This window comes from Eurosta solidaginis, chromosome 4 (genome assembly GCF_040869045.1).
Source record: "Eurosta solidaginis isolate ZX-2024a chromosome 4, ASM4086904v1, whole genome shotgun sequence".
In the NCBI taxonomy this organism is placed as follows: Eukaryota; Metazoa; Arthropoda; class Insecta; order Diptera; family Tephritidae; genus Eurosta; species Eurosta solidaginis.
The window spans coordinates 178,883,823-178,897,027 of NC_090322.1; the positions used below are offsets into that span (position 1 = coordinate 178,883,823).

Genomic DNA, 13,205 nt, shown 5'->3' on the forward strand with positions numbered 1-13,205 from the left:
GAATACTTAAGCACATATATTTTTACCAGGTGAGGCTTTGTCCTTCGCAAGAACACTCAAAGTGGTGAAGCAAAAGCTTTCCCAAGACAGTTGAACTAATGACCGTTTGTGTTACTACCCTAACGTAGTGGACAGTCGAACTAGTCTGAAAACTGAATCTACGCGGTCATCCATAATGAGCTCTTATATCATAAGGCCGGAAACAGCAGTCAACGTCTTTCAACTAAAAATCGGTCGAGTTTAATTCTAAAATATCGTTTTGATTTAACGAAGACTATTGAATCAATGTTTTGAACACAAACGTCTGCAAATTTTGGTCTACATTTTAAAAATTTTATACAGGGTCCTTGTAAAATTTTAATTATGTAGATGTGCCGAGGATTATACGATTTTCACCCATTACGCAATGACACCCACTTAGACTGCTTATGATTTCGAGGGCGGCATCCTTGACCGAATAGTAACTCTCTAACGTTTCAAGGTGTTTCGTCGGCTGCATAGCGCGACAAAAACATCCGTTAGAAAGTCTCCGGAGCTACACCAAGAGCTTCTAAGGAAGTGACGTCGTCGAAGGTATGACTTCGAAGCCGCAGTGCTATAGCTTCTGTGCTGGCATGTGGTGTGAGGGTCAGGAGGCGTGGTAGCGACTGGTGGTCTGTATTACTACTGTTCGCACATCGGGAATTGGAGCTCCTAAAAACGGCCGAAAAACTGGAGGCGCCCTGTGCCACGAGAGTCATGACTATTAGTAGATAATTGATACCAACCGTAAGTCGCCTTTGTGCGTGACCCACAAGGAGCCACAAATGATTTAAAGAAATTGCTTTCGCGACGATTATTAGGAGTTAACCCCAGATGAAACTACGCTTTGCACGAGATACACAGACAAAAGTGTGACCATTTTATGTATCTGTATTTCTTTTAAGCAGACGCAGCAGTACCAATTCCAAAGGCCGGGGTTAAGTTCGAAGCCTCTCTGGAGTAAGTGAACGAGGGACAGTCCCTCCGCAAGGAGCTATTCCAGAAAATTTTTAAACGATCTGCGAGGTTTTGAAGCAAAAACCCCAGATCTTTCCGAAATGGCCAATAAGTTGATTTCCTGAAATACATACAAACAAAACCTTTACTAAATATTATTTTTTTAAATAGAAAAAATCAAGCTTTTTAAAGTAAGAACACCGGCGTACGCCGGCGCGCCGCCCACGCAGCCGGTATATAATAGAGCCTACGCCGCCGCCGCCGACAAAGTGATCGGCGTAAACCTCTACTCTGAACCCACTACCTCAACTTGCATTTACGAAATTACGAGTTGGCAAAAACCATTTGGTTAAAGGTAGAGTAATAAAAAACAACAATGTGCCATTATCTTATCTAGGCAATAAAAAGCTAGAGCTTGAAGAAGTTGATAGGAAGAATAAAAACAAATAAAAGCAATAAAAATCTATTGCCACTTTCGACACTTTGGTTTTTGTGGTCAACATAGAACGCCGCTCTGCGGAAGCCTTGTATTAGCTCAGTAGGTGGCCATCGAATAATTGTCTCTTTTCGGAAGTTTTCGCCCATGATCCAGAGACAACCAACACCCGCTGGTATGAAGCTATGTATACAAGTACTGAAGAAGTGAGCTACCCTTAAGGTGCAACACAAATAAATATTTGCTTGGTATGAAAATCATTCAAATCCTATTCATTTTTCTAACTTCTGCAAAAGGTCGTCGAGCGTTCTTTGCACACGTGTAGAACGAACAAATTTGTCAGCTTTTTTTGTTTTTTGTAACTTTTTTGGTTTTTATTTGCCTTGATTTCTTTATGCATATGCGCGTATTTGTTTGAGGCTCTACATTTGCCACATGAAGAGAATAGCATGAAAAGGTGTAAGAGAAAGGAAAATTGCGAAATCTTGAGTAACACAAATAGAAGCAAGAGCTTCTTTGATTATAAATCGATAGGCTATATATAAATTAATAAATAAATAATCTTATTAAGTGTTTACCTTAATTTGGTATAAGCTTGGAGAACATGGACGTACGCGGTACAGGATACGGAATTTCACACATTCGCTATTAAGAATACACTAATAAGGAAAAATGGTGTATGATAATTCGACATAGAAATCGTAACCTAAATAAAGGTAGGTAACTTTCTTCAAAACTAAAACTTTTTTATTCTTTGCTTATACTTAAGAAACATTTTATGAAAAACGTAGAAAGTTGTATAAAAAGACCTAAGTACCAACTACTCGTAAAGTTCGATGGGTAAGCATACAGGTGAAGGTTTAGGAAATAAAAGTTTTTAAGTTAACTAGAGCTCGAACAAGTACATGAATAAAATATACATCAAGATACATGGGACAGCCAAATACGTAATCAGATCGACCAAGTTGTGAAAGACAGACGGTACGCCTGCATTGTTTTAGATGTGCGCACAATCTGAGGACCTAATATCTTATCGGGTCCCCATCTTGTCGCAGCAAAAATATGGACCCGCCTATGCGCGTGTACAGTCAAGGAACAAAACACACAAGGAAAGCTAGATGTCGAAAAGCTGCAATAACAACAGATTGATTTCGCAACTCGATTCTCACGCCTGCTCTCTGTGAGCACAAAGAAACCCGACAGAATGCAGGAGTAGTGGAAGCATATTTCAAAACACTTCATACCGCCGCCGAAAAAACCCAATTAGATATTAATTTAGGATAAGCTTGTCGTTTCTTATCTGCTTGTTATCGAGGTTACACATACGTCATCGAGTTTATGTTGAAATTTTAAAGGTATTTGAGTAATAACGAACCGTTGAGATGCCGTTAAAATACTATGCCGATAACGATTTGGTAACACTCCGATAAGAAATAGATTTTTTTCGTTAACTAATCGAAACACTTTTAATTACTAAATCAACGACTTTTCGGACTGGTAACAATAAAAAACTCCATCAGTTTCCGAAAACAAATTGATAGCCTTTTTATAATGCATCGATAACTTTTTGGTGAGAAAACGATACCTAAGGGCCACACTAGAGAAACCCCAAAGTAATCTGGAGAATGGTGTGCCAAGGCTGCTGGCTTAAAGGTTTCTTATCGAACAGCTATCGGTTTATTGTCTACTGAATGTGGGCGTGTTATCCACTTCTTATCGGTTCGTTATCAGTATATTTTCGACGAGGTATAGATGAGCCATCCAGTTGCTATCGAAGTATTATAAACTTTCGGCACACAATATACAAATATACATATACAAAATTATCAGCATCGACAAAAAATTTTGATTTAGCGCATTCGTCCGTTTGTCCAAATTCTATAGGGAAAAATGCGGTAATTCATTGTCAAAGACCGATAAAGTAACGAAACTTAATATGTTAGTTGACTTAATGAAGAAAACAAAAAATTTGTAAAATCTTTGAAAATTATCTAGCCTACATTTATGAGAAGAAAATTGTAAAGTTTTTCAAGCCGTAATTCAAAGGCCATAAAAGACATAATGTTGAAATTTGGTACGAATAAATGATATAATTAATTAATGAAACTTGATACGTGGGTTGACTTTATGACGAAAAATAGAAACTTGCTAGAATTTTGGAAAAGTCTAACAAACTGTTGCAAAGTTTAGCGAGATTCTATAGGAACATTGTTTCTGTGACAGTATCTATTTTTCAGCTGCTCACGACAGGCTTACTTATATATAAAATTAAAGAAAAAAAAACTTTTTTAAAAATAAGTTTTTTTTTTATTGGTGAATAGTATTAACTAAAAAGTAAAAAATAAATTGACTGTAAAGAAATAACCCACTTTATAAGTTCATTGTAACCTTTAACGATAATTAGGCTTTTTCGTCTGCGACAAAAAAATTTCATATTTTACATAATTATATATTTTTAACATTAAAACTTTACACCTAAATTATTAAACCTTACAGTTTATATCATAGTCCTATTTATTCTAATAAAAGGCGTGTTATATTTTGATGATATAAGTAAGAACATTTAGGACCTCCTTTTCTTGCTATCACAATGTAACACGCTTTTATTCGAACAATTAGGACCGTGATATTAACTGTAAGATTTAGGTGTAAAGTTTTAATTGATATTAGAGAAAAATTGTAAGTTTACAAACGGCGATGGTTACTAGGACATGTTTCTGAATTTCATTTCTTCATCAGCTAGCTTTTCGGGAGCTGAGCGTTGAACTCGAGTCTCCAACATTCATATCAGTGCAAGCCTTTTTAGCTGCTACGCCATATGAATGTTCCGTTGTTCGCTGTACAATTGGTCTCTAAGAGTTGCCTTTTTTGTTTATATTCCTTTTGATCACCATGTAGGCACATACACTCTGTATGTAGTTTATTCCTAATGGTGTGGATATGATTTTTAGGCGTGCTTTTGAAAGCTTAGTAACATTTGTTCGGATTTTTACAGTATTTGTTTTTAATACTTCCGCTGTTACTATTATATCAATATGATCATATGTATTTAATTAGCGAGCTTTGCTGAAGAAGTGAAATTCAGAAACATATCCTAGTAACCATCGCCGTTTGTAAACTTACAATTTTTCTCTAATATCAATTACAAAAACCATTGTATAAAGCAATATGAGCAAAGCTCGCTAATTAAATACATATGATCGTAAAGTTTTAATGTTAAAAATATACAATTATGTACAATATGTAATTTTTTTGTCGCAGACGAAAAGGCCTAATTATCGCTAAAATTTACAATGAACTTATAGTGTTATTTTTCTTTACAGTTAATTTATTTTTTACTTTTTAGTTAATATTATTAACCAATAATAAAAGTTTATTTAAAAAAAAAATTGTTTTTCTTTAATTTTATTTTTTACTTTTTAGTTCGTTTTATTAACAAGTAATAGAAGCTTGTTCTTAGAAAAGCTTTTTTGTTAAATTTAAATTAAATATGAATTTATTTTATTTTTTAATAGGGTAAAATATTGTTTAAATTAGTTATGTAATCTTTACTTAGTTATTTGTAACGTTTCTCATCCTAGCCATTTCTTTTAATGCATCAACATTACAATGTTTCTTCGAAGTCAATTTTGAACAGCAAGTTCTTCTATTCGAGTTTTAGCTAACATAAAATCATTTTTTATTGTGATTTTGCCTATGTCGCGTTCAATTTACAACTACTCATTGCAGATCTCTGCTCTGTTCCATCGCCAACACGGTACCACACCATGTTTCATTTGGGACCAAAATTCACGGAAAAAAGGACGAAATCTCAAAAAAAGAGGTCGCATTCGTTGTAAAATACAAAACTTTAGGACGTTTCCATGGTTCCTTATATAAAATTTTACTGGACATAATAAATACTTTGCTTAAATTCAAGGAACAAACAAAAATAAAATGTAGTTCATGGTATTACATTTTCACATTTCCAGAATAGGTGTATGTCGTTCACCAACCTAACGTTGTTAACCTAGATTTGCTCACAAAGCTTTTAGTTCCAACATTACGTTGTTGGTTGCAATGAAATAAAATGTATAGCGCAGTTAAGTTTTTGTATGGAAGGGTTCAAAAATTTGCGTTCTGGTCGAACTATGTGGAAAACTCAGTAGAGCATAAATGAAACTAAGCAATTTTGTTAGTTCTATTTCTATAGATGCTTACTTTTTCTCTTAACGTTTAAACTTTATATCATAGCCTAGATTCAGTAAGTGTGAGTTTAATACCTGGCATCAGGGGTTAATGCTAGCACCTACCGGGGATAATTTTACACAAAATATTTCTTCCAAAATCAAATCTCTTTTGCATTTGCTTCAAAAGCTGAATATAAAAATAAAATTTTTTAATTGCATTCGTTGTACATCTATAAAGTTATCGCCTTCAAGAAGTATGTCTGCCATCCAGTAAAAATATTTCTTGTGCTGGGTGAAAAAGATTTAAATATCGACGTGCCTTCACAAACTCTCAATATCTCTCGGTAGGCTTGAATTAAGTAAGTGGCAAGTACACTTAATATAAAATAAATTAGTTTTATTCTTTTACTTAGTTTTCAATTCATTAAACTCTACGCTTCATCAGTTGCAAGCCTTGTCAAATTTCTTAGAGGCGCAAGTGCATTTGAAATACATATTTTTAGCTCTTATATTCAAAGTAGGTTTGAGCTCTAGGCCAATATATACATATGTTTATTAAAATACAGCAAATGTGTTAAACAATGTATATTTATTTGTCGAATGGTTTGTCTTGCCAATATTTCAACTTCAATCTGAAGTCATCTTCAGGAACTTATGACTGCACCTGGTTTAGCTCTACTAGTGACAAAAATCTTTCACTAAGTGTTTAATAACCGATGATAATATTTAATCATTATTATTATAAGTATTAAACAAGAGTTTTTTTCATAAGTCGGTTGTTTCATCAACCATTAACGACACCTTTCTTTTTAATGCCTCGCCTAATTATTTCCTAGGTGAAATGTCACTGTTCTCGTAAATTTTTATTGAATGAGCAATTTTTGTGGTGAGAATATATAATATAATATAATATAATATAATATAATATAATATAATATAATATAATATAATATAATATTATAAATAAAAATAATGTGCTGCAAATTTTTTGGGCAATATTGTAAATTTTTACCTGAGTGAAAAAGAAAGAAAAGTACCAAAATCGTGGCAACTGCCTAAAAAGGACCAAAATTGAAGAAAATAGGCCAGTGGACCAAATGGGGTTGGATGGGACCATTTTTGGTCCAAATGGACCGAAGGGGCAACCCTGATCGCCAAAAGTCTGTATTACAAAATCAAGTGCGCAGAAAAGTATGCAACAAAAAGTATGCAACTTTGAGGAATAACAGCATACACAACCAAAGCGAAGTTACCTACGTTCTTGAGGACTTAGGCTGTTATTCCCTTGTGAATACTAAACTTTACCGATAACTCGGTTATCGATTAATTTATCGAATTCTCACTAATTAATCTTGCATTGTCATCGGAGTTATACATGTGTGCAAAATTTCAGCTCAATGGGACACCGGGAAGTGTATCAAATTTAACTTGCAAGATTTCATTACATACATGAAACTAAATAAAAGCTTATAAAATAGTATATTTTAGCTTCCATGTTATTTAATGGTAATTACATCACTTTTTAAATATACTAGCCGGATCCGTGCGCAACAAATATAAAAGTCTCATATCAAATATCAACAGAAACAGCTGTACTATCAATAAATCATCTATCAATAAAAACTTACTTGCGCTTGCGCTGCCATCTGGCGAATGTTAGCAACTGCTGGTAATGCAGTGTTAGTTCTAATCAAATATTTTTTTTTTATTTTTTTTTTACAAATTGATTTTTTGTGTGCTCACAATCGTTTATTTTTAACAAATTATTTTAATAAAATATAGCTAAACAAAAGCACTAAGACCAATAATGCCCAAAGATTTGGATTCCAAAAAAGAGCGAAAAAGGGACCTTAGCTTAGACTTACTTACTTGTTTATAATAAAGCCCCAGATCTAAGAAGTCGTACATGAATCAATAAAAAACTTCTAGAACAACTAATCAGATAATTCATTATCAATGTACTGTCCACAGGTTTGAATTAATATACATATATTAAATATTTTCCACATAATTTTTCATTAAATCCTTCTGCCTTCTCACTACCATTAAAATTTCGTTACTAAATTTTATATGAACAAGACAGCGACAAATTGGAAATGTCAGCGCCATCTCAAAGCTAAAAAATTTTGCATTTCAATGACATTATAACCAAAGCTCATTCAAATGATAATCCACTTTAAAGCAATTTATTCGCCCTTTCTTTTATAGAGATGTAGAGATATTGATGTAAGTATGTATGCTCGTTAAATTGTCAGCTCATTAAGAAACATAAAAGAACAAATGTGTGTGTGAGGGAATAGAAAATATTTTTAAATTTGTGTAAAAGCAAAATTAAGTAATTGGCGTTTATAATGACAAAAATTAATATTTACGTATTGGTTTTTCATAGTGAAACTAAATTACTGAAACATTTTTCAACTTTTTTTTTTGCTTTACAGAGTACTAAAATAATAGTACATCAAATTCCAATATGTAAAATGTATTTAGTCTGAATACTCACGAATTTAATTCCAAGTCTAAGCGAAACTTATGATTAAAGGCCTTAATTAACAGTGAGGTGCGATGAAAGTGTTTCTGAAAAGAGATAATCGAAAATGTTTAAGTACATTAAGCGTTTTTGGAAAATGTATATATAAACATTATAAATATTTATGTATAGAAATTAAATAAACTATCAACTTGTGAGTGTAATATCGCCCTACGTTGGCGAGGGCTTCGACAAACTCTGAAATATTTAGAGAATTTTTCAAGAGTTTCCTGAGCTAGAACATTTTCGTAACGGGAATGAAGTATAATAAAAAAGTATCTTATGTACTACTAGGAGTGCAATGATATCATATTGAAACTATATATGTATCTCCTAGAAGGTGACGTGTAGTAGTGTCAATGGAGCTTACGTCAATTCACATTAATTCGCTTTTGAAAGAAAATTATAAATATAAATGACATCAATTCAGAAACTGAAAGAGAAATAATGTGAATTAAATTAAGTTCACTTTATATTATTTAATGGCGCCCACGCAAAATGGGGCTGGGAGAAATAAGACTGTTAATTGCGTTGCGGTTGTAAAAGCGTTCAGATCTGCGTTGAGTCGGTCAATATCCTTTTTTATACCTTACATGAAAATGAAATAGTATAATAACTTCGACACGAGTCTCAAAATTGTAAGTCCTTAAAGGAAAATAGCTAGACCCACCAATAACTATACTGAAATGATCAGGAGCTGAGTTCATTTAGCCATGTCCGTCTGTTTGTCTGTCTGTTTATATGCAAACTGGTCCCTCAATTTTGGAGATATCTTGATAAAATTTGGTGAACTTGTATATTTAGGTGTGTGATTAGACATTTGTCGGAACCAGCCGGATCGGAGCACTATAGCATATATCCCCCATACAACAGATTTTTCATAAAAGAGGATTTTTTTCATATCTTCCTCAGTTTATCAGATCCAAACTTCACCATATGCTTTCGTATATAGCAGATCCACCCTGGTGGGGGCCACTCTTTTTTTCAGCCTCCGTAGATGGATTCCGATTAGATCACCTTCTTAGCCGGAACATCTTCTTTCGAATACTCCCAGAGCCGCCTAATCTGATGTTGTCAATGTCCATGCTTCTGCACCATATAGCAGGACGGGTACGATAAGTGACCTTATGAGCATGATTTGCATTTGACGAGAGAGGACTTTTCTTTTCAACTGCCAACTCAGTCCAATGTAAAATTTATTGGCAAGAGTGATTCTTCTCTGGATTTCAAGGCTGATATTGTTTTTTAGGGTAATGTTGGTTCTCAAATACATAAACGAACTCTTAATATTTAAGAATTCATGAGCTTAACAGCCATAATACAATTTGGATAGCCTAGTGGTTAAGGCTGCTGCTGTTTGAGCATGTGATTCGCGGTTCGAGTCTCAGTGAAACCTTTGATAACAGTACAAAATTGCCTGATGATGATTACGTTGGTGGTTTTCGTAATGGTTCCATCGCAATATGCCAGTAAATGTTTTTTTCTTTTCAGTTTCCCTTAGAAAACATAATAATTGAAATTCAGTTATTATAAGCCGGTGTTGAGCTCATGAATTCTTAAATATAAGTATAAACTGAACACACTATTAAATAAACAAACATAAATATGTATTTATGTACATATATATAAATTAAGCGTATTGTAAACAGATGGTACAAACAAGAAATGTCCATGTTGTTGTTGTTGTAGTGATAAGGATACTCCCGAAGGCATCGGGGAGTGTCATCGATGTTTATGGTCCTTTGCCGTATGCAGATCCTGTACGTTCCGGTAACAAGCACAATAAAGGTACTAGCCCGACCATCTCGGGAAAGATTTGATATGACCACATGAACTCTTCTAGGCCATATCGCCCTCCCACCCGCTAGACCCATCAGGAGTTCGTGGTTGCAGGAGCCTCGGCTGTCATTGAAACAGAATTCAACACGGGTAGTTGGGTTGGAGAAGCTATATATTGCGCTGGCAACCCCTTGAGAGGGTTGCGCTACACAAACCCTTGAATCAATTTGGTATTTTAATCGCCTCTTACGACAGGCATACCTACCGCGGATATATTCTAAGCCCCCTAACCCGCTGAGGTAAGAAAATGTCCCTCTCCCTTCCCTGTAAATCTTTCTTTCCCTTCACCTCTCTCTATCTTTGTTCACGTCCTTCGCCAACACCAAAAATTTAAAATTTAAGTTTAGGCAGAAAGCTACGAACGTTCCAAATTTCAAGGAAATTGCATTATAAATAATTTTGTTTGGAAAAGTTTGATGTTGAAGTTTGGTGCACATACAGTAAAAAATGGTAGCTCAAATATTAATCTAATGAAATAGATATTGCATTTCAAGAGACCCCCACCATAATTAAAATTATTTTGGGAGAGGTCAGTTCCTAATTCACTTCCTAGGGCAAATGCATGACATCGATATTGAATCAGTTGAAAAAAATTGCTATATGCCAGAACCCTGCGAAAGAAGAGGGGCAAAGGTTTTAGCTCATTTCAAATAAAGATGAATTTGTATGTCTCTGTTTAGCAATCCCATGCAAGCGTTAATTTTTATATCCCTTATCCAAGATATTATTGGTCGAAGTTCCCACCTCGTAAAATGCTGGTAATTATAAAAATGGACTAGTAATAATTCTGAATTATTAAGAAGTGTAGCAGTTCAGAACTAAAGCTTTTATTTTCAGCTAATTGGTCTAACCGCTGCTAAGCTCAATGCTCACTTGCTTGTATATATGTACATAGAAAATATTTCCTCATTTCTGTCCAGTCATACATCATATGTGATAAATGAAGTTTTTTTTTTAATTTTTATTTTTTTCAAATAACCAAGGCACAAAATTTAATTTACATCAAATAATTTTAGCTTCGTCATTACAAAACTATTAACGGAAAACTACAACAAACTGCATTTAGTATTAAAGTATGCCCAGTTTTCCCTTGAGCGTGAAAATGCCATCAGTCGCAACTTTAAACGAAACTTGTGCTTTTATATCTAGTGAATATAGCTACACTGAGGGAAATCTATGACTACACACTTTCCAATTGTATATTAGAAAAAGGTGATTGTATTTCAGTAAAGCTCATGTGCATGTCAGAAAAGTGCAAATGTATTTCAGTAAATGTATGTATTTCGGTAAAGCTTGAATGTATTTCCCATAATTTATTAAATTTTGATGAGCTCGAGGCAGTTTAAAAAATTGAAACACATTTTAAATGTTTGTATTTCTAATTTTATTTGGTCGATATTTCGATCTGAGTCTGAGATCATCTTCCGTGTCGGAAAACATATTCGATTGTTTCCTGAAGATGATCTCAGAATGAGATCGAAATATCGACCAAATAAAATTAGAAATACAAACATTTAAACTGTGTTTCAATTTTTTAAACTGCCTCGAGCTCATCAAAATTTAATAAATTATAGTATTTCCCATAATCTCAAATATTTTTCAGAAAACACGATTGTATTTAAGGAAAGAAACCTTCGTCTAGAAAACTAAAATTTCTATCAAATCAACAAAAAAATTATTTGTTACCATAACTTGTGTTAAGCGAAATTAATAGTTTTTATTTAATTATTATTTTAAGTACGGTCTTGATTTAATTCCCACTTGTTTTCTTAAAAAATGCGCTGAACACATTTAACAGAATCCAACTGTTTTATTTAATCTGTCCCTAAAACGTGGAATTTTTCCTTCTGCTTGGAAGGAATCTTTTCTCATACCCTGCACAAAAGTGGTAGTAGGCCATGTGTAGAAAACTATCGAGGAATAGCAAAGTTGTCGGCCATCCCAGAGTTGTTGGAGCCATCGTTACCAATCAGCTAACATTTTCCATTTCTACTTTGATTGCAGAACCGCAACACGGATTCTGTAAAGGTAAATCTACCATTATAAATCTACTTGAATTCATAACTCAAGTTTCTAATGGATTTAGAGAAAATCTTTACACCGATGTTATTTATACTGATTTCAGTAAAGCATTTGACAAAGGATTTAAACTGCCTAGGTAATTGGTGCAACGTAAATTCAATGCCGCTGATCCTCAATAAATGCAAACTCATGTCCCTCTCCCGAAGATCTTTGCCAGCAGCCTCTTACGTAATTAATAATTTTTGTCTTCTATCAGTAAACTATTTTGCGGACTTGGGAGTCACGATAGATGCTAAACTTAGTTTCAACCTTCATATTAATGCTACTGTCAATAAGACTAGAGGTGTTCTATCATTCGTGAAACGATGGTCTAAAGAATTTAGTGACCTTTATGTAACTAAAGCCCTTTTTACCACGTTAGTTCGACCGATACTAGAATACGGATCAATAGTCTGGAATCCACAATATCGAGTTCATGCAGCTAGACTTGAATAAATACAAAAGCAATTTCTACTTTTTTCTTTAAGGAATTTTCAGTGGGACTCTGCGTATAATCTACCGCCTTATACAAGTCGGTTGAAGCTTATCAATCTTCCAACTCTTGCAAGTCGAAGAGAAATGCTAGTCGTTATATTTATGACTAAGCTCCTGAATGGATTGTTTTCTAGTCCAAGTAAACTTTAACGTCCCATCACGAGTGTCAAGACATTACAAACCTCTTCTTTTGAGGCAGTGTAGAACTAACTTCGAATTGAAAGAACCTTTTCGGTGTTTGTGTCATGATTTTAACACCCATTCTAATTCATTTGATATAACGGATTCACTTTTTACCATAAAGAAAACTGTCTTATCCTATCTTAATTCGTAACAAAAAAAAAAAAAAACAATAGAATAAACTAAATATGTTCTCTAAATTAACAATGTTGTAGTATAAGTATAATTTCTAACTGTTATGTATATTACTCAGCTGATGATTTTTATTCTGTAGCTGAGCAGTTTTAGATCTCCACGCTTAACAAATCTTCGCCTATCAACAACTCGGCAAAAACAAAAACAAATCCGTGCGTCATACGGATGCGCCTTCGCGCCGGTCGGGCGGGCTTTGGAGGGTATTAGTCCGTTGGGTATTATTATTATTATTATTATTATTATTATTATTATTATTATTATTATTATTATTATTATTATTATTATTATTATTATTATTATTATTATTATTATTATTATTATAAGG

At 33.7% G+C, this 13,205-nt stretch overlaps 1 protein-coding gene across 28 annotated transcripts in view; it reads right to left on the reverse strand.

The window, feature by feature from the left end:
- The window catches only part of mmd (mind-meld), a 1,228,927-nt gene that overhangs the window by 335,731 nt on the left and 879,991 nt on the right, over positions 1 to 13,205 (reverse strand). For all 28 annotated transcript variants that reach the window (XM_067784016.1, XM_067784007.1, XM_067784005.1 and 25 more), the window contains one exon: positions 8,084 to 8,157. In XM_067784016.1, the coding sequence (XP_067640117.1) occupies positions 8,084 to 8,157 (74 nt within the window). The remainder of the gene's footprint in view (positions 1 to 8,083; positions 8,158 to 13,205) is intronic.